Genomic DNA, 24247 nt, shown 5'->3' on the forward strand with positions numbered 1-24247 from the left:
TTTTGGAAGCAACAAATGGAAATTCATATTTTGTAAACTCAGAAGTTCATCAACAATGAATCATGGCAGAGCACTGAAGATGAATGGTTTACTATGGCCTCTCCTTCAATCTAACTCAATGCACATTTTGTTTCAGTATGCATGCAGCTTATACTTACAACCTCGCAAACAGAGTTGTTGCCAATTTTTATTTACCCAATTCCAAGCTGCATGCCAACTACAACAAAACGTGTATCAAGTCACAAAAATATGAGATTCATTGGTCATCTTTATGGTGGCCATACATGGTACAATTTTTTCATACAATCTTACCATTTCATAATTTAGGCAGTTCCCTTATATTACATAAAAATGGTAAGATTGTATGAAAAAATTGTACCATGTATGACCACCATTAGTGAGTACTAGGCTTTAAAGAGACACTGAAGTGAAAAAAATATATAATGATTTGTATGTGTAGTACAGGTAAGAAATAAAACATTAGAAGCAGAGACAGAGTCTAATGTTGTTTCCTGTACAGGAAGAGTTAAGAAATTCCAGTTATCTATGCAAATTGCCATTGAGCTCCACGATTTTCAAAGTCGCAGAGAGCTCTGTGTTCTGAAGCCTGTTATCTGAAGTGTCTGTCAAAGCATTTTCTTTTTCTGGGCAGAGAAGGGTTCAAAAGTTTGCAGACTGCTCTGTGAAATCATTTAGAATACTGAGTATTCTGTAGACTACAAATATTAGAGAATGATGCAATGTTATAAAAAAACTATATAACTGAAAATAAAAATATGAGAATATTTTCTATGGTACGAATCTTCTAGTAATTATCCGTACTACACAACCAATTCATTATATCATAATTTTTTTCTGCTTCAGTGTCTCTTTAAAGAGAACCTCAACTGAGACTGATATGGATGTTTCCTTTTAAACAATACCTGTGGCTGCAGTAGTAACTGAATCACACACCTGGAACAAGCATGCAGCTAATCCAGTCTGACTTCAGTCAGCGCACCTGATCTGCGTGCTTGTTGAGGGGCTAGGGTTAAAAGTATTAGAGACACAGGATCAGCAGGAGAGTCAGGTATCTGGAATTATTTTTCAAGGAAAAATCCATACCTTCCTAGTTTAGGTTCCCTTTAAAGTGAACCTGATGTGACCCTCAGGTCAAAATACACATACTTACACATAATAATGCTTTTTACACAGTGCACCATCCCCTACTCCTCCAGTCCATGAGCATTCATGACCTCACCTGGCTTGGCTCTCATCCTACCTCTCCAACCGCACCTTCACAACCTCCTTCAATGAGTCCTCCTCTACCCCCCATCACCTCTCGGTAGGAGTTTGAAAGGTTTTATTAATGTGCTGATTGAACCACCCTGATATTAAAAGATATACAGCACATCAAATTTTCATTTTGTCTTTTGTCTGGCCAGAAACACATTATTGTGCCATACAGGAGACAAACCTGTATTTGAATACCCACTTGGTATATTACCATAAAAGCTCTTTAACAGAGATCTGAAGATTTAGATGGACCTGGGGTGTTGAAAATTAACACATGTAACAAAGTCTACCTCTGCCAGTGTGTACAGAGAAACAAACCCTATTGTCTAAGCTGTCTGTACTATTGTCTCAAATAATTCACATGGTCACTCCGGTTCAATCTGGTTTTCCCCCCATCATCAGTGTATATATAAGATTCAGTTGTAAATAAAGATTTTAGATGCTGTTCCACTAACTTGAGTGTTTGTGGTCTGTGTCTCCCAGCTGGAGAGAGAATGTTCACTTGGAAGGGGGAGAAATTTAACCTGGGTTGCAGATCTGGATTCTGCTAAATCATCTTGTAGCTGCCTCCGATGAAATTGAGCTAACAGAGTCCCCCAAGGCTTGGTCCTTGGCCCTACTGTTCTCCCTATACACATCCTCCATTGGCAAGGTTATCTCCTCCATGGGTTTTAACAATCATCTGTATGCAGATGACACCTAGATCTACCTCCACACCCCTGACCTATCCACCACTACCATGGACAAGGTCTCCTCCTGCCTCCAGCAAGCGTGTTGGCGCTTTATAAATCCAATAAATAATAATAATAAATAAGTGCCTAAGAAGAGGGAAGCCTCTGGATGCTGTAGAAGCCTTCCCTGTCCTCCTTGCCCCTGTCACCACTTGACGAGACCCTCTAGAAGATCCGAGCCATGCTCCTCAACATGTACAGGCACAGCCGTGCTACACCCATGCGAGAATGGTCACATCTGTGCAGTAGCACAAAGCTGCTCCTGCAGGAATAGGAGCATGGCCCGGATCTTCAATCCAACTAGCTGTTGTTGGGTTTCTTTGGGGAGTCTGTGAGCAGCAACAGAGGTCCGGAGGACAGCATGGGAGGCCTCTAAGAGGATCCAGAGGCTTACCTCTTCTTAGGTAAGTATTACTGCATTTTTTGGACTATAAGACAAATGGGGGAAAAAGTCACTGCGTCTTATAATCCAAATGCAGTCCTGACTTGTGAACACCTGCCAATACGAGCCTCCAACCCGCCACAATGTTTGGGACTCCCTATACTGTGCCCATCATGCAGAGGACGACACAGGGGGGCACAAAGGGGCATAGAGGAGGACACAAGAAGGACAGAGGCAGACACATGAGGGACACAGGAGGACAAAGGAGGGCACAGGGAGATACAAGAGGTGCAAGGGGGCATGAGGTTCAATGGGAGCATAACCCCACAAGATCAAATAATCCCACACTTCACCATGGATGCACCAAGTTTAGTATATATTCTTTTCCCTGGTTTTTGTCTTCTAAACCTGGATGCGTCTTATGGTCAGGAGTGTCTTATAGTCCAAAAAATACGGTAGCTTTTTGACCCTAGGTTCGCATTAAGTACACTTTACAGCAAACCTTAAAGAGAATCTGTAACGTTAAAACGTCCCCTGGGGGGTACTCACCTCGGATGGGGGAAGCCTCAGGATCCTAATGAGGCTTCCCACGCCGTCTGCCGTCCCTCGGGGGTCTCGCTGTAGCCCTCCGTACAGCGGTGACGTAATATTTACCTTTGCAGGCTCCTGCGCAGGCGCTCTGGCTGCTTTCGCTCCGAAGGAGGCGGAAATACCCGATCTCAGTCGGGTCCGCTCTACTGCGCAGGCGCAAGTCTCCGGCGCCTGCGCAGTAGAGCGGACCCGACTGAGATCGGGTATTTCCGCCTCCTTCGGAGCGAAAGCAGCCACAGCGCCCCCGCTGGAGCCTGCAAAGGTAAATATTGAATTGAACAGTCGGCACAGTCGCCGGCTGTTCGGAGGGCTGCAGCGAGACCTCCGTGGGACAGAGGACGGCGTGGGAATCCTCATTAGGATCCTGAGGCTTCCCCCACCCGAGGTGAGTACCCCCCAGGGGATCTTTTTGTCGTTACAGAGTCTCTTTAAGGGACCCATTTCCATTTATGCCAGCTTGCATCTCTAAGAAACACGCTGACACCTTTACACCTGAATCCCTGTAGCCATGACATGCACAGCTTTGGGGATTTGGATGTGTCATGATGCTTCATAATTTCAACAGTCTGTGATTCCCTGTCCGAATTTATGTGCAGGGAATTGCTCTGAATTGTCCCTAGTAGAAACAAGCCCTAACTGATAACGGATTGTGTATGTACTTGCAGTGGTATGTAGAACTTTCCTTCTGTTGCATATTCTTATTTTCAATTTCAGGGGTTAAACCTTATTTCTGAAGTGTGCACAGCAGTCATATCAGGGAACTGTAAAATTTAGTACATTCAGCTCCCCACCAGGGCCAGTACTAGTAACAATGGGGCCCCCGGGCATGATTACCCTGGGGGCCCCCCAGACCAAAAAGCAGCATTTGTTGCAGCCAAATTTCATCCCCACGGCCCCTGATTTGGCTGCCTTCCTCCTCCCAGATCACACCCCAACTTAACTGTCCCCCTTGAGAAAGCCAGAAGCCGGCGAAACGTCTGGGAAACTGTCCTGCCTCTGCATGGGACGCCACGCTGTCCCGACCCCACTCTTTGATCACGGTGAGGCCCTCTCACCCGGCCTTCCCCAACCACCCTGCTCTGCACAGAGGAAGGTGGCAGTGTTGTTTGCCACTCAGCACAGTTTGGGACTGCAGCTGAGCACAGCTCGGGAGCTCACGCCAGCCCACATTTGATCCACACTTTGCTTGGAAACATGCACGGAGGACCTGCTGAGACTCTGTGGACTGAATACCATGGTTTGCCAGCAAGTCTGAGCGTCTCCCTGTTGATATCCAGGGGTATGGTGAGATAAGCTACTGTACACAATTGTGACATCATGCTGAGATAAACTGCATTGTATACCCTCATGATATGAAGTTTTGGGCATTTTTTTCTGGAGAGGTTTTGCTGAGACAATAACCTGGCTGATAAGTATCGTGACGGCCACGCTTGCTATTCTGTGCTCTGAGGATAAACTGCATGCTGCATGATTTCTTGCTATACAAACACACTGTGCTAACGCTGCTGGACTGTGTCTGCTATGAGTCCCATCCTTATAGGGGGACACTGCATGCCTTTCGCATGTGCACAGATTTAGTTTATATACATCCCCCTTGTACTAGAGATTGATCCCGGCGTGTGCTTGCTTGTGTGGTTTGGTGATCTGAGTGAATGTGTCATGATGGGGTGGCCATCCCATATATATATATATATATATATATATATATATATATATATATATATATATATATATGGGATGGCCACCCCATCATGACACATTCACTCAGATCACCAATCCACACAAGCAAGCACACGCCGGCATCAATCTCTAATACAAGGGGGATGTATATAAACTAAATCTGTGCACATGCGAAAGGCATGCAGTGTCCACCCATATATATATATATATTTTTTTTTTTAACAATTTGAATAATAAATTTTTGAATATTGATACGGAGTTTTTCTTTATGGGGAGTGTATGCCCTACCATTTAGTACTGTCACTGCCACAATTTTGATTATTAACTGTGCCCTAGGGGGCTCCTGCAATGTCTTTAGCAGAGTAGCATCTTGCCTTTCCCAGCAGCTGCGCTCCTCAGTCAGTCCTTCATTGCTCCATTGCAGAGGTCCCAGGGAGCACAGGTACATTGGGGAAGACACCTTGGTGGGGCTCCAACAGGCTCTGCAGCCCTGGGGCAAAAGGCCCCCTTTGCCTCTATGGAAACACCAACCCTGCTTCCCACAATAAGAAATAGTTAGCTTTTAACACTTTAATTGTTTGCTCACTAACATAAAAAAGTGTTGTGATTTTTATTTACTTTTCAGGAGAGCCCGACTGCATTTGACTGCAGTTCAACGACCTCATTTGCATACACAAAGCACTAGTAAATTAATGAAAAAAAGGCAATACCAGAAGGTGCTCAAGTACTATATGTACCCATTTCTATCTCTTCATGTCACAAGTCAGTTCAGGTATACTTTTAAGATAACCTCTACAACCTGGTAATTACCGCACCTATCAAGAGGAATCGTTTAAGAAGTTACCTGCATGCATGCATATCAACACAGCTGTGGTACCTAATACAAAAGACAAAGCATATAGTTCTGAAGCTCATACCTGTAGTAGATATCACAAGAAGCAATCAGAAAGACATTATAATGCTTAACATATTAATAATAATAATAGAATACAAAATACCCCTTGTACCAGAGAAAAATGGTTTCTCATAAAACAGCACACATATGCCTTATCTCTCCTCAGTGTAGCTCCTGCGGTGATGTAAAGAGATAATCAGTTGATGATCACTCAAAGTATAAAGGGGCCCATACACTGTTCAATTTCAGCCATCGATCGATCAATTCTATGGAATCGATCAGAAATCCATTCTATCAAATCTATCAATCGATAGATAAATCGATTGAAATTGACCGCAAATCTATCTGACAGGATGGAAAATCTAGGTCGATCTGCTGCTGACAGCAGATCAATGTCCCATAGAGTTGCAATGGATCTAATGGTCAAACAATGCATTTAGATCGATTTCCAATAGATTTCATTATGAGGAAATCTGTTCCTAGTGTGTGGCACACATCAGATAGATTTCTGTTAGATTCGACTTGACAGGCATCTGACAGAAATCTATCTGATGGTCGAATCTGCTGCAAATCTCTAAGTATATGGCCACTTTTAGACCAGAGTGGATTTCAGGAACCTAATACAACAAACAAACAAACCAACCAACCAGTGAAAACAGACACAAAAAAAAATAAGGCTCTTGTGGCAGCTGAAGGTGCTGCTTGCATACTAAGCACCCTGTTTCCTACTGTAGACCCCCCCCCCCCACCCCCCCCTGATCCTCACTCCTGCAGACATTGCTGTCTGTTCCTCTCCTAACCAATACATACATGACCTTCCCCATGTGCAATCTCTTCCCCACTCATCAGTAGAGAGGGCAGAGAGGAAGTACTAGAATTGTTTGGCGGCCCAGGCTGTTCCTTAAGGTGACACGTGCAATGACATCCTCACACCAACGTATGTTCATCGATCCTGGATATATTCTGAAACCTACTGTATTCAGCATGTCTGTTATGTCGAGGTGCAGATTATGTAGCACTTATTTGGAGTAAGCCCCTGGTAAAAGCTTGCTGTAAGAGAGGTTTCTTACCTGTATGAGTCTTTTCATGGGACTTCAGTACTCCAGATGAAACAAAGCCACGACCACACATAGAGCACTTGTATGGTTTCTCCCCTGTGTGAGAGCGAACATGCTGCTTCAGATGACTGGACTTTTTGAAGCCTTTATTGCAATACTCACATCTGTGATGGAAACAGTAGGTGAAAAGGGCTCATTATATGTCTAGCAAAAATGCATTAAGTGTTTACAAGAACGGTAATCACTTTGTAGCAATATAAATGTCTCAATAACCAAATAATGATTTTTTAATTCAAACTACTTCTCATTATACTGTATATACTATAGCGTTATGTGATTCTTGCTCTAGACCATTATATCTCTCTCTACACAAAGACAACCTTATCTAGTGGCTGCTCTTATAGGAGACAGGTCACTTGAGTCTGGATTAATGTGGGTTACTAAGTAGGCTTAGCTGCTACAATTTATTAGTATTAGTTGTACTGGCCTGTAAGCACGTCTGCTTTGATCCTCGGTAGACTCCAGAAACTGAGCTTGTTGAGTCTGCAGTTCAATTTCTTCCTGCGTCTCTTCTTGAATTAAGCGAGCGGTCTAGTGACAAGAACACAAAAGGTGATATAAAGGAGATATAAAGGAGATATAAAGATAGACAGTACCAATAAACAGCAAATGCTGGAACTGCAGAGAAAAGGAAAATACAAGCAAAAGATGGGAACAGTTAAGATGGCCAACAAAAACATCATTTGGTTTTCATGTTTCATGTAACAAGACAAAGCAAAGTACAAAGATGAAGTGAAAAGTAAAGAAGTCTAAATAAAGTTGATCAGTTTATTCCATTGGGCTCAAAGGCATCTAATAGAAAATATCTTATTTTTACACGAACATATCATTACTATATAACTATCTAAATAAGCGAGAACCTCACAGTAAATGTTTAAAGTGGAACGGTAACGACACATATTGGAATGCTGTAAATTATTCAGGATACCCAGTTTTACGTTTAAAATCCTGGTTTCAGTATCAGAAACGCTTTGTACAACTATACATTGCTGTTTATTGGTGTGTAGCCCGGCCCTACCACTAGGCTGTTTTATTATGCAAGATTAACCCCCCCCCCCCCCCCGAGCATTCTCAGAGACCAAAGATCTTTTCCACTGGTTTCGGGACTCTCCGTAAACAAACCTTCTGCACAGATAAGCTGCCAGTACTAAACATGTTGCCGTCTCTGATAAATTTCAGAATATTAGAGATCAGAAAATCAGAGAGAGGAAAGATTTTACACTTGCCAAACACTGACAAAATAATTCAGAAATTAATACAGTGGGTTGCAAAAGTATTTGGCCCCCTTGAAGTTTTCCACATTTTGTCATATTTCCGCCACAAACATGAATCAATTTTATTGGAATTCCATGTGATAGACCAATACAAAGTGGTGTACACATGAGAAGTGGAACGAAAATCACACATGATTCCAAACATTTTTTTACAAATAAATAACTGCAAAGTGGTGTGTGCATAATTATTCGGCCCCCTTTGATCTGAGTGCAGTTAGTTGCCTATAGACATTGCCTGATGAGTGCTAATGACTAAACAGAGTCCACCTGTGTGTAATCTGATGTCAGTACAAATACAGCTGCTCTGTGAGGGCCTCAGAGGTTGTCTAAGAGAATATTGGGAGCAACAACACCGTCAAGTCCAAAGAACACACAAGACAGGTCAGGGATCAAGTTATTGAGAAATTTAAAGCAGGCTTAGGCTACAAAAAGATTCCAAAGCCTTGAACATCCCACGGAGCACTGTTCAAGCGATCATTCAGAAATGGAAGGAGTATGGCACAACTGTAAACCTACCAAGACAAGGCCATCCAAATAAACTCAAAGGCTGAACAAGGAGAGTGCTGATCAGAAATGCAGTCAAAAGGCCCATGGTGACCCTGGACGAGCTGCAGAGATCTACAGTTCAGGTGGGAGACTCTGTCCATAGGACAACTATTAGTCATGCACTGTACAAAGTTGGCCTTTATGAAAGAGAAGAAAGGCATTGTTAACAGAAAGCATAAGAAGTCCCGTTTGCAGTTTGCTACAAGCCATGTGGGGGACACAGCAAACATGTGGAAGAAGGTGCTCTGGTCAGATGAGACCAAAATGGAACTTTTTGGCCAAAATGCAAAACGCTATGTGTGGCGGAAAACTAACACTGCACATCACTCTGAACACACCATCCCCACTGTCAAATATGGTGGTGGCAGCATCATGCTCGGGGGAGGGGTTGCATCTCTTCAGCAGGGACAGGGAAGCTGGTCAGAGTTGATGGGAAGATGGATGGAGCCAAATACAGGGCAAACTTGGAAGAAAACCTCTTGGAGACTGCAAAAGACTTGAGACTGGGGCGGAGGTTCACCTTCCAGCAGGACAATGACCCTAAACATAAAGCCAGGGCAACAATGGAATGGTTTAAAACAAAACATATCTATGTGTTAGAATGGCCCAGTCAAAGTCCAGATCTAAATCCAATCGAGAATCTGTGACAAGATCTGAAAACTGCTGTTCACAAACGCTGTCAATCTAATTTCAGTCTCTAGATGTGCAAAGCTGGTAGAGACATACCCTAAAAGACTGGAAGCTGTAATTGCAGCAAAAGGTGGTTCTACAAAGTATTCACTCAGGGGGCCGAATAATTACGCACACCCCACTATGCAGTTATTTATTTGTAAAAAATGTTTGGAATGATGTACGATTTTCGATCCTTTTCTCGCGTGTACACCACTTTGTATTGGTCTTTCATGTGGAATTCCAATAAAATTGATCCATGTTTGTGGCAGTAATGTGACAAAATTTGGAAAACTTCAAGGGGGCCGAATACTTGTGCAAGCCACTGTATTAAAAAAAAAAAAAAAAAAAAGCAATTTTATTCATTATAGTATTTTGACTACAGCTCCTCTTAAAGTTTTAAATCATAATGATACCATTTACTGGCTAACTTTAAAGCACACCTGAACTGAGAGGGATATGGAGTCTGGCATATTTATTTCCTTTTAAACAATGCCTGGCTGTACTGCTGATCCTCTGCCTGTAATACGTTTAGGCAGAGACTGTAAACAAGCATATGAAGATCAGGTACTCTGACTAATGTCTGACTGAATTAGTCACATGCTTGTTTCAGGTATGCGAATCAGACATTACTGCAGCCAAAGAGATCTACAGGACTTCCAGGCAACCGGTATAGTTTAAAAGGAAATCAATATGCTAAGCCACCATATCCCCCTCAGTTCAGGTGTATTTAAAGGGGTTCTGTATGGGGTTTTTAAAAACAAAAAGTGTCACTTACCTGGGGCTTTTACTTGCCCCCTGCAGGCATCTTGTCCCGCACTGGCCTCAATGATCATCGGGTTCCCGTGCCGCGGGTCACTTCCCAAGTATTCATCTAACTAGACGAATGCCACTGCGTCTTCGCGCATCCTCGCTCCCACCTCCGGGAGCTTCCCATGCAGGAACTTGTACAATAAAACTTCGTACTGAGCCTGCGCAGAAAGCTCCCGGAACCGTGAGCGGGAGAGAGAACGCGCAAAGACGCAGTTGCATTCGTCTAGTTAGATGAATACTTGGGAAGTGACCCACGGCATGGGAACTGGAGGATCGTTGAGGTCGGCGCGGGACAAGATGTCTGCAGGGGGCAGGTAGAAACCCCAGGTAAGTGACACTTTTTGTTTTCGAAAACCGATACAGAACACCTTTAAAAAGGTTCAAAGAGTTCCCACCATACAATCATATGATGAAATGCTTGCACAACCCTTGCTACGCTTATCTACTCCCCACAGAACTTCACCTGGGGCTCAGGGGAGTAGATAGGCGTACTTGTGGTTAACAGTGTGCTGTATGCCCAATAAGCTATCTGATTATGTATGTAGGGTATCATTTTAACCGTGACAAGTGAGAGAATAGATTTTGTGTTGTTTGACAACTGAGGGCTAAGTCATGTGATTTTTTTTACTGGAAAACTGAATGAAAAGCAATAAAACTGTTATTTTAATATACTCTATACCCCTAAATAAATACTTGTAAAAAAACCCAAAAGTGACAGCATTGAAAAGAGAATACATAGTTACCCTAGGGACTTAGCTTTTAAAATATGTATGCCATGAGAGTGTATTACTGTTAATCATGAAGATAAGGGCTTTTAATTACTGATAGAGTACAATGAGAAAACAAAAAACACAAACCAGAAACGAATATATTATCGCCATACATTGTACTAGGAACATTATTTAAATGTTGAGATAACCAGGACAAATTAGCAAATACAATGTGTGGGTTTTACCTATGGTACCATTGTTTATTTGAAAACTATAGTGGATGGAAATGGAGAAAGTGTATTTTTTCTTTTTTTTTTCTCATTTTTCCCTTTAAAATGCACAGATAATAACATAATTACTAAAAGCAAATATCACCCTCACAAAGGATAATTTGTGGCAAAAAAAAACAAGATATAGATCATTTACATCTGATGAGTAGCAATAAAGTTATTGGTGAATGAATGGGAGGAGCGCTGAAATGTGAAAATTGCTCTGGTTTTTAAGCAAAAAACCCTGTGGTGCTGAAGTGGTTAAAAATTATCACAACAATTTGATCATTCTAACTTATCATTTTGATAGTGTACACACGTGAATATTTTGCAAGTGCTACTGAAGTAGCTGACATTACAATTATCCTCACTAAACATTTGCAGCAGATGTTGAATCATCTGTCTGCCTCTGACAGGCAAGCTCAAGACAGGTAAGCAAAGTGATAGTTGTGCAAAGTGCCTCAAAGTGAGGAGCTACTGATGAACTGCTAAGGGAATAACCACACAATCTGCTAAATAGATTTGTATCTATTTGTATCTACTTTTTACTTCCATAATAAAAAGTAGCTTATGTTAAAAAAAAAAAAAATGCCACCCTACATGCATTCTCCACTCTACTTAGAACATTTTCCTGTCTTCCTCTCTGGTTACCTCTTCTCACTCCCACTTACAAGACTTCTCTTGATCCTATCCACTCCTCTGGAATTTCCTCCCTCAACACATACGCCAATTTTTAGGCACAACCTAAAAACTCACCTCTTCAGGCAAGTACACTTTCTCACTTAAAACACTTTGACCACTAACCACCATTTTACCATCTCATACACAGCTTCCCTGCATCTATTGCCCTATCCCTTAAAGGGATACTGTAGGGGGGTCGGGGGAAAAGGAGTTGAACTTACCCGGGGCTTCTAATGGTCCCCCGTAGACATCCTGTGCCCGCGCAGCAACTCACCGATGCTCCGGCCTCGCCTCCGGGTCACTTCTGGAATTTCAGACTTTAAAGTCTGAAAACCACTGTGCCTGCGTTGCCGTGTCCTCGCTCCCGCTGATGTCACCAGGAGCGTACTGCGCAGTCACAGACTATACTGGGCCTGCGCAGTACGCTTCTGGTGACATCAGCGGGAGAAAGGACACGGCAACGCAGGCGCTGTGGTTTTCAGGCAGGGGTCACACTTGTTTGCTTTCGTGTGCGTTTTCTGCACAGAAAAACTGATTTCAACAGAGAATTCATGTTAGTCAATGGGCTAGGTCACACTTGAATGCAGATTTTGCATGCAGGAAAAAAACTGACACCTTGCGCAATTTGTCAGTTTTCTCAATAAATTACATTAGCTGTTGTAAGGCAGGAGTCACACGTGTCCTTCAGTTTTCTGAAAAGTGTAGAAAACTGAAAGACAAGTGTGACCCCTGCCTCAGACTTTAAAGTCTGAAATTCCAGAAGTGAACCGGAGGCGGGGCTGGAGCATCGGTGAGTGGCTGCACGTGCACAGGATGCCTGCGGGGGACCATTAGAAGCCCCGGGTAAGTTCAACTAATTTTCCCCCAACCCCCCTACAGTATACCTTTAACCTTTTAGACTGTAAGGCATGTAATAAAAAACTAAACACAAATTATTAATGAAAATAAAAGAACCTGAAAAATCTTTTACATCTTGTCAATGCCAGCGAATTATGAGAGGTATAAAATGGTTATTTACCACATTAATGGTATCAGTGGTGGGTACCTCCATAAGAGTTGGCTGCTGGTAACTTGTGGACAGAGCCTGAGATTCAAGAGTACTGGAGTCCTGCAGTTGCTGCACACCTGGGAATGAAGTTTGTTGACTGAACCCATCAGTCACTGTAAATCCTGAGGGGAATATTTACATCATAAGACACAACTCAAAAGCTAAGAAGTTCATATCAAACAAATAACTATGCATTAACCACTTAAGTACCAGCGGTCTCTGCCCCCTTAAGGACCAGAGACTGCTGGTATCAGAAACCGATGTATCGCACATACCCGCCGCAACCGCCGTCCACGTTGAACACCACAGGCTACCCACTCTGACGGCAGAGTCCTGTGAGCCAGTCAGGGGCTGCTCTCATTGGCTCCTGACCGTGTCTATCAATTTAAGCCAATGGGAGTTGCTTATGTTGATAGACCGGATCAGAAGCCAAAGAAATCGGCTCCTGACCCGCTCACAGTGCTCTGCCATAACATAGACTGCAAAGTGAGTAAGCTGCGACAGGGAGATAGCGACGAGAATGCAGGGCGTCGGTGAGTTGAAATATATGCCGCCCCATAGATTTCATTTAGCGTCATCCGTAACTGGTTAAACTGCATACCTTGTGGAAGCCCTTGCTGATCAAATCCCTGTGGTGGCAAGACTTGAGGCTCATACTGGCCCATATTCTCTTGTAAGGCATGTTGAGAAGTTACAAACCTGTCTGAAAAATGTATACAGTTTAACTAGTGGAAATATTTTATGAAGTGGATTAAAAGCATTTGTCGGTTTATAATAGTTAGAAAACAAAAAATCGCATAAGTCACCAAGGAAAAAAAGTACAATGCATGATTTATAGTAAAGACTATAACTGTTATGTGTAATATATTCAAACAGCATCAGATACATTCTGGAGGAATTAAATGTGGGGGACGATGAGAGGGGAATATTGTCACAATGTGAGTGTAGAGGGATGGCAACAGCTGCATCCAGGCCATGCTTCTTGTAACCATGCTGAATGTTGGATTTGCACAGTGCTTCACGCTTGAAGATACTTCAACTAGATTATCAGGAGCTGGTAACTGACAACACTGTGTAGAATGGCGATGCTGGAACTCAATGGTAGAGATTAGTAATTGTGGATCCCCGGATAAACTGGGGGAGCACTGGTCAGGTATGAGAACAATAAGCATATACAGAAAGTGATGCTAGACCTCGCTTCATTTTATCATAGTAAATACCTTTATTTACACATCATTGCCAGACAACCACTGAATAAAATCTTAAAAACAAGGTGTCACACACCAAGATGTTAAAACGCACTGCCAGCTATACTGCCATGCAACAAACTGCCGCACAGCCAGCTACAGCACATAAACAGGTATCCTATTTGCACCACAATGTCTTGGATCTAGGCCTTATTGAATGCAAGTCTTTTTCAACTGACAACACTGACTGTAAAGGTGGCCACTAACAGTCCAATTTCTAGCGACAAATCATTAGAGCGATCAGAAATTCTGATCGGATTGGTTGTAAATAATCTCCGTTGATGGGCACAATCAATTACATACGATTATAAAATTCGTTGTCTGATTGGATTTTCCTGTAACCAAAATTTGGATTTTCTTGTTGGTTGTGATAGATAGGAAGCAAAAATTGGTTCGTTGATGGTGTAGTGAACAATTTCACTTCCGATCAGAATTTCTGATCGCTCTAACGATTTTTCACTAGAAATTGGATCATTAGTGGCCACCTTCAGAAGAGTGTCCTAGCTGAGGCTGTGTACAGTTCATCATCACTTCAGGATCTCTTTAAAGTGGTATGAAACTCAAATCGTATTTATGATCTAAATCAGGGATGTTGAACTTCAGTCCTCAAAGACTAAGGTCCTCACACAGCTCAAATTGATTGATGGGACTGGAGTGAATCAGGAAAGGTGTGGTTTAGCAAGTAGAACACATTTCTCAGTCCATCCTAATCCCTGGCATGGATATGACCCCAAAGACCGGAGATTGAAACTCGGCATAAAACGAATAGCAAAAAAGATAGAAATGGTTTCCAAGTTATTAGAAGGGTTAACACTTATACTTCATTTCCAAGCTAATTGATAAGATTGCCATTGCGGTACCAAATTTATCAGACTGTCTTGAGCTATACGAAGCTGTGTAAACAATGCAGAATTGCTTCTGCTGTAATGGTGTGTGTGTGTGTGTGTGTGTGGGGGGGGGGGGGGGGGGGGTGTTTAATGTTTTATAGCAAGGATGTATTTTTGAGTTCCATACCACTTTAAGGAATTATGCACTGAAATGGCAGTTATTTTATCTCCAACCGGGTAGTGAAGATGGACAGCCATTTGTGAGGTGACTGTGACGATGCTACAAGACAAGCTTAGGGCAGTATGGACCCTAGATAATAGTGTGATCTGGCGAAGGTGTATACTGAGCAGCTCTGGTGATCCACTGCAAATATAAGAAAAACAAGATAGAGCGCTCAGTGTGTAAGGTAACAGGAACTGCCCTAGCTGGACAAGTCTCGCCTATTTGGTGAGAACAGCCGTGTAGAGCGTTCGTTTCACCTAGAGCTGGGGACTGGGCGTAGGCACTCTGTGGGTCCAGAGGAACACCGGAGGAGAGGCATGAAATCCAGAGCCTCTCCACTGGTGTTCCTCTGGACCCACCGAGTGTCTAGGCCCAGTCCCCAGTGTTATACTTCTCCCAGTGAAAAAGTTAGGGCCATGTCATGCTGTAAAACCAAGTCTTATATGTAAAGCATATGTTAGATATTTACCTTCATCAGACTGGAGTGGTTGTTCAGCAAGTGACTGTTCTAGAGCAGGTGAAACCGTATCCATATCTGCCTGTGGACTGAGCTGTAAAATGGCTTCCTGCTGCGTGGGCACATTGTTTGACTGATGTAGGCCAGACCCTTCTATTTCCACTTGCATTTGACTGGAAACATGGATCTGATCTACTGGGGTTTCTTCTGTAGCTGCAGGTTGATGCTGTTGAAGTTGGTGGGCAACTTCATATCTGGAATGAAAGATAACAATGAAAAATCCATATGGCACAGCAAATATTATGAGCTCATATTTCTGAATGCTGCAAATAGTCCTGCATCATGTGGCTTCCCAAACCCGAGACCTATCAAGAAATAATGTTTTTTTTCAGGTAAATCCATACATACACAGATAAACATGGGTTTGTTTGGAAAGTATTAACGGTTCATCAGCCCTGAAGAATTGCTGGAGCATATAAATAACAATAAACATAATCATTTGTGCTTAAAGATTAAAACTCACATTAAACATCTGATGGATATAAAATACATTACAGAGGAAATCATTTCATTAACTCAGTTATCCTTGTGCAATTATGACTTCATAAAAGTAACACACACTTAACTCACCTGATTGATCCCCGTGAAAGGATACGTTTGATACCAGGAACAGGTGCAGAGTATCAGGAATAACATGCTCAATAATCAGCTGCTCAGTTTTTGCAACTATCATGGCCCTGTTGATCTTGGCACCATTGAAAGTAGTATCCTCCCCCAGGGCATGGATTCTAAATAGTCAGTGGACTTCACGAGAGTGTCCTGCAAAAGCTGATTTACTGCTACCTCTAGATCATTTAGCTACCTTGTTGTAAGTGACTACTAGGTTATAACTCCAGGGCTCATCTCACCAGAGACAAATAAAACAGGAGGGAGCCAAGGTCAAAACTGGCGACCAGCAGAGCACCAAAGGACCCAATTCCCCAATGCCCACATTGCAACACACGGCTAATATAGAGCATATAAATACCCAATGAGAATGAAAGACCAGGCAATGTTAGCTCAGAAAAGCTGAGTTCATTCTTACAAACTCTTGAACACATTACATTCAATAAATCTATAACACCTTAGCGAATTCAAAATTAGATTTTACCCATGAGGTAAATTATCAAACGTTTGATAAAGTGTTTGATAAAGCTTAGTGAATTGAGGCCATGTATCTAAGCAAATGAGGTTGTTGCCACTACTGACGCTTTGCTCTTTCTGACTAGCTCTATGTAGTCATAAATATACAAGAGTAATTATTTTAAGAACATGTATGGGAATAAATGCAATAAAGGTATTGTTCCATGGAGATCACAGACACTCAGAAAATGGCAAAAAGAAAGCATTATAATAACCATCACATGTTCTGTTCACAGCAAATGTGGGTTAAGGACAATAGTGGTCCTGCCTGCATTCAGCAATTATAAAAGTGTAATTGGGCCACATGAAAATAAATAGTACAAGAGAAATAACAACCAATATGTATACTTTCATATCAGAGGAAATAAGCTGGAAAAGCAGGGAACATTGTTACCTACACACTTATCATTCACATAATTATCAGGGCTTTGTTAACTTTATTTCATCTTAACTTGGCTAGTTACTAGGGAGCAGGAACGTATTCAATGTCTACAATAGCAAACTCAATACAGACAACAAACATCTAGTAAATAAAATCAATATATTAAAAATTAACTTGAAAGGTAAATGAGTTTCACATTGTATCTGTTAAAATCTTGATTGAAAAGGAGATTTTGTAAATAGATCCTAGCTTTTATATTACTGTCCAGGGTCAGCAACCATAGCCAGCGCCTCACAAAGGGTGAGGATCTGTTGACCATACTATCATCTATTGGTTTCATCAGTTTTAACACCAATTAGAAATGATTGCAATATTCGGAGAAAAATGCTTGCAGCACAGCACAGATGTACACAAACAAAAAGTAACATAACTTACCTGTGGGTTTTCATGTGTTTTTTGCAATTTAATGAGGTTTTAAATGTTTTCTGACAATAAGGACACATGTATGGCCGCAAGTCATTATGAATGCCCATGTGACGCCGCAGACTGCCACCAGTTGTAAAGGCTCCATTACATATAGGGCACTTATGGGATCTCAAGCCAGTATGCGTTCTAACGTGTGCTTTTAAGACTCCGGAGGAGGCAAAACCTCTCCCGCATTGGGTACACTTGAAGGGCTTTTCCCCAGTGTGAGATCTATGGTAAAAAAAGAGAGAGAAAAAAAAGAATTAACACCTTATGAATAAATAAGACACACAAGTTTATTGAAATGTTGTACTACAGTGAGTTGTGTCTAACACGAAAATGCACATTCCAAAAGCCTGAGCTGCAATCTAGAGAATGCAAGTTCAATTACACGTCTATATTTATGTCACAAAACATCATCTTAATTTACACCTGAAGCGAACTTTGAGTAAGAAAACACACTTAAAGAGAACCCGAGGTGGGTTTGAAGAATATTATCTGCATACAGAGGCTGGATCTGCCTATACAGCCCAGCCTCTGTTGCTATCCCAAACCCCCCTAAGGTCCCCCTGCACTCTGCAATCCCTCCATAAATCACAGCCACGCTGCTGACAAACAGCTTGTCAGAGCTGGCTGTGTTTATCTCTATAGTGTCAGTCTGCTGCTTTCCCCGCCTCCTGCAGAACTCCAGTCCCCGCCTGCATCCCTTCCCTCCCTGCTGATTGGAGGGAAGGGACGGGGGCAGGGACTGGAGCTATGCAGGAGGCAGGGGAGCAGCTGAGACTGACACTACAGATGTAAACACAGCCTCACAGCACGGCTGTGATTTATGAGGGATTGCAGAGTGCAGGGGGACCTTAGTGGGGTTTGGGATAGCAACAGAGGCTGGGCTTTATAGGCAGATCCAGCCTCTGTATGCAGATAACATTCTTTAAACACACCTCGGGTTCTCTTTAACACTGAACAGGAGGGATGCCTCTGGATCCTGTAGAGGCTTCCCACACTGCCCTCCCCAGAAGAAAGTGAAGATCAGTACTGTGCTCTTCTTCAGAAACCAGCACAGCCATACAACAGAGGTGCCTGGCCCTTCTACTGACCACATATGCTATTGCTCCATTGTTATTGTCTGATGAGGCGGGATCAAACCTGCGAAATGCGTAGCATTGTCCCCCGGAGTATGTAAATAAACTTGTTATATTTGAACAAACACATTGGCAATTTTTGTGTCTGCTTAGAGGAGGTGAGTCCACCACTGTCTCCTGTTTTCAACTTTTTAGATACTTTAATCCTTTTGGCGCCTCTGTATCCACACTATGCTATATCAAGTCCACCCCGGGTGGAGGGGTGTTACTCCCTTTTTTCCTCATCTACGGAGAGTGACTTCGTAATACTGAGTGGGGTCAGGTCTAATCTCCACACCTGCCTATACAATGGTTGCCTTGGAGGTAACCCTACTTTGTGAGTATAGCTTACTACTCTATCATACCTCATTTCAACTACTAGTACATACTACACTATATTTGGCTCTTTGTGTCCCTCCTGTGTATACTGTGCCTGTGGCTGTCCTGCATCTGCACAGTAAGCCAGAGTCGCTTATGCCTTATCTACTTCATGCTACTGCGCAGGTGCTGCACAGCGTGCTCATGCGTGAAGAGGAGAGCGGACAAGCTCTTTCGGAGGGTTCAAGTGAGGAGTGGCATGAAGGATACAGTAAGCCTCTGCAGTATTCAGAGGTTTACCTCTTCTTTGGTAAGTATGTTTTGCTACCCAAGATTTGCCTTGGATTCTCTTTAAATATGTATCATGGAAAAAATGTTTATAAAGGGAAATAAAGACCAATCTATAGACTCATATACAGTATTCTACAGCAAACTTCAGCTCATTGCTGGGGAGGCGATGAGGATCTGATAGATCTTATACTGATGCTGCAGGAGTTTTATGAGGCTGCAACTTTTTTTATAACAATTTTTTTTTTTACATATAATGTGTAGTGTAACATTATACCCTGTTATTATTATTTAGTATTTATATAGCACTGACATCTTCCACAGTACAGAGTATATATAGTCTTGTCACTAACTGTCCCTCAGAGGAGTTCACATTCTAGTCCCTACCATAGGCCATATGTCCATAACAGTCTAGGGCCAATTTAGGGAGAAGCAATTCACTTATCTGTATGTTTTTTCTGCCCTATGAGATGAATATAACATTGTATTGGAAACGAGACATAAATGAGCTCACACTGCACTTATTCTGTAAATACTTGTGGAGGGCAGTGTAAGCTAAAAAGTGGCATAAACACGCATTCTCTGATTAAAGAGAACCCGAGGTGTGTTTAAAGAATGTTATCTGCATACAGAGGCTGGATCTGCCTATACAGCCCAGCCTCTGTTGCTATCCCAAACCCCACTAAGGTCCCCCTGCACTCTGCAATCCCTTATAAATCACAGCCGTGCTGTGAGGCTGTGTTTACATCTGTAGTGTCAGTCTCAGCTGCTCCCCCGCCTCCTGCATAGCTCCGGTCCCTGCCCCGTCCCTTCCCTCCAATCAGCAGGGAGGGAAGGGATGCAGGCGGGGACTGGAGTTCTGCAGGAGGCGGGGAGAGCAGCAGACTGACACTATAGAGATAAACACAGCCAGCTCTGACAAGCTGTTTGTCAGCAGCGTGGCTGTGATTTATGAGGGATTGCAGAGTGCAGGGGGACCTTAGGGGGGTTTGGGATAGCAACAGAGGCTGGGCTGTATAGGCAAATCCAGCCTCTGTATGCAGATAATATTCTTCAAACCCACCTCGGGTTCTCTTCAAGGCTGACTGAATTAACTCATACATATGTGCTACAGCTCGCCAATCACATCTAGGTAAAAAATACACGTTTTGTTATCTCTGTCTAGAAAGTCTATTGTGTGCTGAAAAAAATGGGACTGAAGACAAAATGTCGCATTACTGGAGATTCCACTGAGGACCTATTTAAACAAAAGTATTACAACTTCAGATATGATTACCATGTCTGTAAATGAGATAATTACCTGATATGCTGTTTGAGGTGACAGGATTTCTTATAGGCACGCTGACAGTAGTAACACTTATAGGGTCGATCGACTTCATGTGAGTAACTATTAATAAAGTAGCTCTGAAAAAACTGACTGTTTCTGGGAATGGGTTGGATGAGACCTAAATGGAGAAAAAATATATATATATTATGACAATATCCATCAGTAAGTGAAATGAACACCATCCTTGTCTGTACTATGGACTGTTCATCTAGTGCTTGTGTGACAGGTTGTGTGCATTACCCCAGTTTCCAATTGCCCTGCAGGTGGCAGCAATATCAGTGACTGCACTTCTGGCACAGGGAGCCCGAGAGGATGCTGCATGCAACATTCTAGAAGAAGTAATGCATAGCTACGAAGTGATATAAGCTGTTTGTTGTTGTTGTTCTGCTTACTTCCTGGTCCAGTAGAAGTTCTAAGTAAAGGTCAGTGAAAAGTTGTCAAGTTTTTCCAAATGTTGTTTCATTTAGTAACATATGGTCTCCACGGCTAAACACTTCATATGGAACAGGTTTACGTTCAGCTACAGTTTGTACTCTCTAAAAACTCTTCTTTTATCACAAACTTTGGACTTTACTGAAAGTAACGTCTTAAAGAGACACTGAAGCGGAAAAAAAATGATGATATAATGAGTTGGTTGCGTAGTACGGATAATTACTAGGAGATTAGTAGCAAAGAAAATATTCTCATTTTTTTATTTTCAGTTATATAGTGTTTTTTTTTTTTTATAACATTGCATAATTTTCTAATATTTGCAGTTTACATACTATTCAGCATTCTAAATAATTTTCCAGAGCAGCCCAGTGAACTTTTGACCTGTTCTCTTCTTTTTCTCTGAAGAGAAAAAAAAATACAGTGACTGACAGTTGAGATAATAAGCTTCAGAAGACAGCTCTCTGCGACTTTGAAAGCCGTGGAGCTCAGTGGCTCTTTTGCATAGACAACAACTGGAGTTTCTTAACTCTTCCTCTAATGGAAACAATATTAGACTTATCTCTCTGCTCCTAATGTTTTATTTCTTAGCTGTACTACCGTTACAAATAATTATATCATCATTTTTTTGTTTTGCTTCAGTGTCTCTGTAAATGCCAATCACTGCCAAGGATAAAGGGAGGCATACACTACATGAGATTTTTAATAGATTAGACATTAGTCTCTATATAAAAACTAAATCTAATGAAAATCTATTAAAGTGGACCTGAATGCTTGCTCAGGACAGAAGGAAAACAGAGAAATGAACCCTGTATGCATTTAGAGAGTTTAACCTGTTTAATTACCCCTCATTTGTGACCAATCACAACTGTAATTTGATCTTTCAGCTGTGTCAGCTGGCTGCCTCAGCAGAGCAGCTAATTTGTAAACACCGAACGTTATCCCTATGTCTGCTTCCATGAAAGCAGGAAATAGACACACTGCAGATGTATTGCAGGAATTGTATCAGCTGTAACAAAGAAATGTTTTTCTTTAAAGGTTATACTGTTGCTCGTCTTTTAGACCAGAGAGGAAGTTCTGAGTTCAAGTCCGCCTTATGCTCTATTGATAAGTATGGAGAATCCCCCATGAGGAGATGGACCAATCCAAAACCTGTCTGATCTGTCAGATGATTACCTCTTGTAAGTAACATCAACATAGAAGAAACTTAATTTCTAGCAGATATTAATCTGGGATAAATGTACTTCTATATATACACAGGTATTTTACATTTTACAATTTTCTGTTATAGTGGTCCATTTAACCTAGCCCATACTTACTTTCCACTGTCTTTCAGCTTCTACTGTCTGCCCTCAGCTTGCCTTGCTGCTTACCCTAGTAGAGTGCCTGCCGTTAACGTACTTAATCATGTATGTTATGTAAAATGTTTCAGGTATAGAACTCGTAACCCTGTTCTTTCAGCTTTTTATTGGTTTATCATTTCATTAAAGTTTTGGCAAAAGTAGTACGGTGCTTGGAGCAGACAATGGTACTAGCGAACAATTCTGATGTGTCATTATGTTATACTGAAAATAGATACTTTATATAACAAGGTAATTCAAGGCTGGCCACAAGTACTCTGAACAGTGCTGTGTTGCAGTCATTAAAATGTTATACAACGGAAAGTAAACATTATGGCTCTGACTAACACATCTTCTACTAAATTATTGCACACTGTCATCTACAGATAATTGACTTGCTTAGCTCAGAAGAGCAAGTGATACTGCAGTTCACACCTACATTTTTCAATCCCAGCTGGCAGAGAAGGTACAGTACGTTCTCTGCAAACTGAGGAATAAAACCATTTCCTTTTGTCAGCAGCCTCTTCATTATCTAAGCAGCCAAAATGAAAAAAAAGTTCTTCTCTTAATTTTTTTTTATTGACGATTGGCAAAATTATTAGCCTTTGTTACTAGAAAACTGAGGTTTCACAGTAAATCCTAACTGTACCTTTATCTGATAATTGGACAAGCACTTCTTTGCACTACATAGCTGAACAATGCATTGTTTGTATTAATCTCAGCGAATACATAGTTCTTCCAAGACAGAGCGCTATCTTGTTGATTTCTCTTCTCTGCCACAAAACTTACTTCAATATTTATTCTCCAGATTTTAAAGAGAATCTGTATTGTTAAAAATTGCACAAAAGTAAACATACCAGTGCGTTAGGGGACATCTCCTATTACCCTCTGTCACAATTTCGCCGCTCCCCGCCGCATTAAAAATAGTCAGAAACAGTTTTAAAAAGCTTGTTTATAAACAAACAAAATGGCCACCAAAACAGGAAGTAGGTTGATGTACAGTATGTCCACACATAGAAAATACATCCATACACAAGCAGGCTGTATACAGCCTTCCTTTTGAATCTCAAGAGATCATTTGTGTGTTTACCTTCTGTCCCCCTGCAGCTCTCATTCACTAAAAGAAACAAACCCTGCGCTGTCTTTGGTAGATGATGAGGAGGTTTTTGAGCGGGTGCTGCTCCAGCGGCTGGATGGTGCCAGCAATTGTAACAAAGGAAACAAGAAGGAAACAAGAGCGCACCTCTGGTGCAATAACGTTTTGTATTTTTCTCAATCAATCACGCTGTTACAGGTTACACTTACATCAGGCCTGATGAAGGCGTGGTCTACGCCAAAACGTTGTGACGTCAGACGGCATCCCCGCGTCCTGGCTCCGCCCACCGCCTCCGACTGCCACGCAGTTTCCAACGCACCCCGCCGCTCTGGCCAAGCGCGGGACACCGGAGAGGATAGACGGCAGGCTTGACAGGCGCATTGTTTTCTTACACACTGTAAGTGTAACCTGTAACAGCGTGATTGATTGAGAAAAATACAAAACGTTATTGCACCAGAGGTGCGCTCTTGTTTCCTTCTTAGCTCTCATTCACTGAATACTAGTGACAGGCTGATCGTTTCTTCCTGCAGACAGCTCTGCCCTGTCTAATTCCTCAGTATGTGTCAGCCAGCTCCTTTCACAGCCTAACAGAGGACGATTTTTATCCAGCTCTCTTCTCTCACTGATAAGAGAGCAGAGACGCTGCTGGCTTATGTAAATAACACACACACTGGAGTGTGCATAGAGGGGCCTGGAGCGGGGTGTGCATAACAGATCAGCACGGAAGAGTTGGCAGCCTTCCAGACACAGGGCGACAAGTCCGACAGGGGAAAGATAAGCTGATTTATTACAGAGACGGTGATAGTAGAGAGTGCTGCAGTGAGCCAGAGCACATTAGAATAGGTTTAGGAAATTGTAGGATG

General features: G+C 42.1%; 1 protein-coding gene across 8 annotated transcripts in view; it reads right to left on the bottom strand.

Annotated features, from left to right (window-relative positions):
* Positions 1 to 24247, bottom strand: part of ZNF236 (zinc finger protein 236) — a 255861-nt gene that overhangs the window by 109276 nt on the left and 122338 nt on the right. For 7 of the 8 annotated variants that reach the window (XM_068237058.1, XM_068237059.1, XM_068237062.1 and 4 more), the window contains exons 13-19: positions 20493 to 20637; positions 17436 to 17696; positions 15449 to 15690; positions 13284 to 13385; positions 12653 to 12804; positions 7100 to 7203; positions 6625 to 6776 (exon numbers count right to left, since the gene is read on the bottom strand). In XM_068237058.1, the coding sequence (XP_068093159.1) occupies positions 6625 to 6776; positions 7100 to 7203; positions 12653 to 12804; positions 13284 to 13385; positions 15449 to 15690; positions 17436 to 17696; positions 20493 to 20637 (1158 nt within the window). The remainder of the gene's footprint in view (positions 1 to 6624; positions 6777 to 7099; positions 7204 to 12652; positions 12805 to 13283; positions 13386 to 15448; positions 15691 to 17435; positions 17697 to 20492; positions 20638 to 24247) is intronic. The other variant, XM_068237055.1, reaches the window with a different exon arrangement.

The sequence above is a fragment of the Hyperolius riggenbachi genome, chromosome 5 (genome assembly GCF_040937935.1).
Source record: "Hyperolius riggenbachi isolate aHypRig1 chromosome 5, aHypRig1.pri, whole genome shotgun sequence".
Taxonomy (NCBI): Eukaryota; Metazoa; Chordata; class Amphibia; order Anura; family Hyperoliidae; genus Hyperolius; species Hyperolius riggenbachi.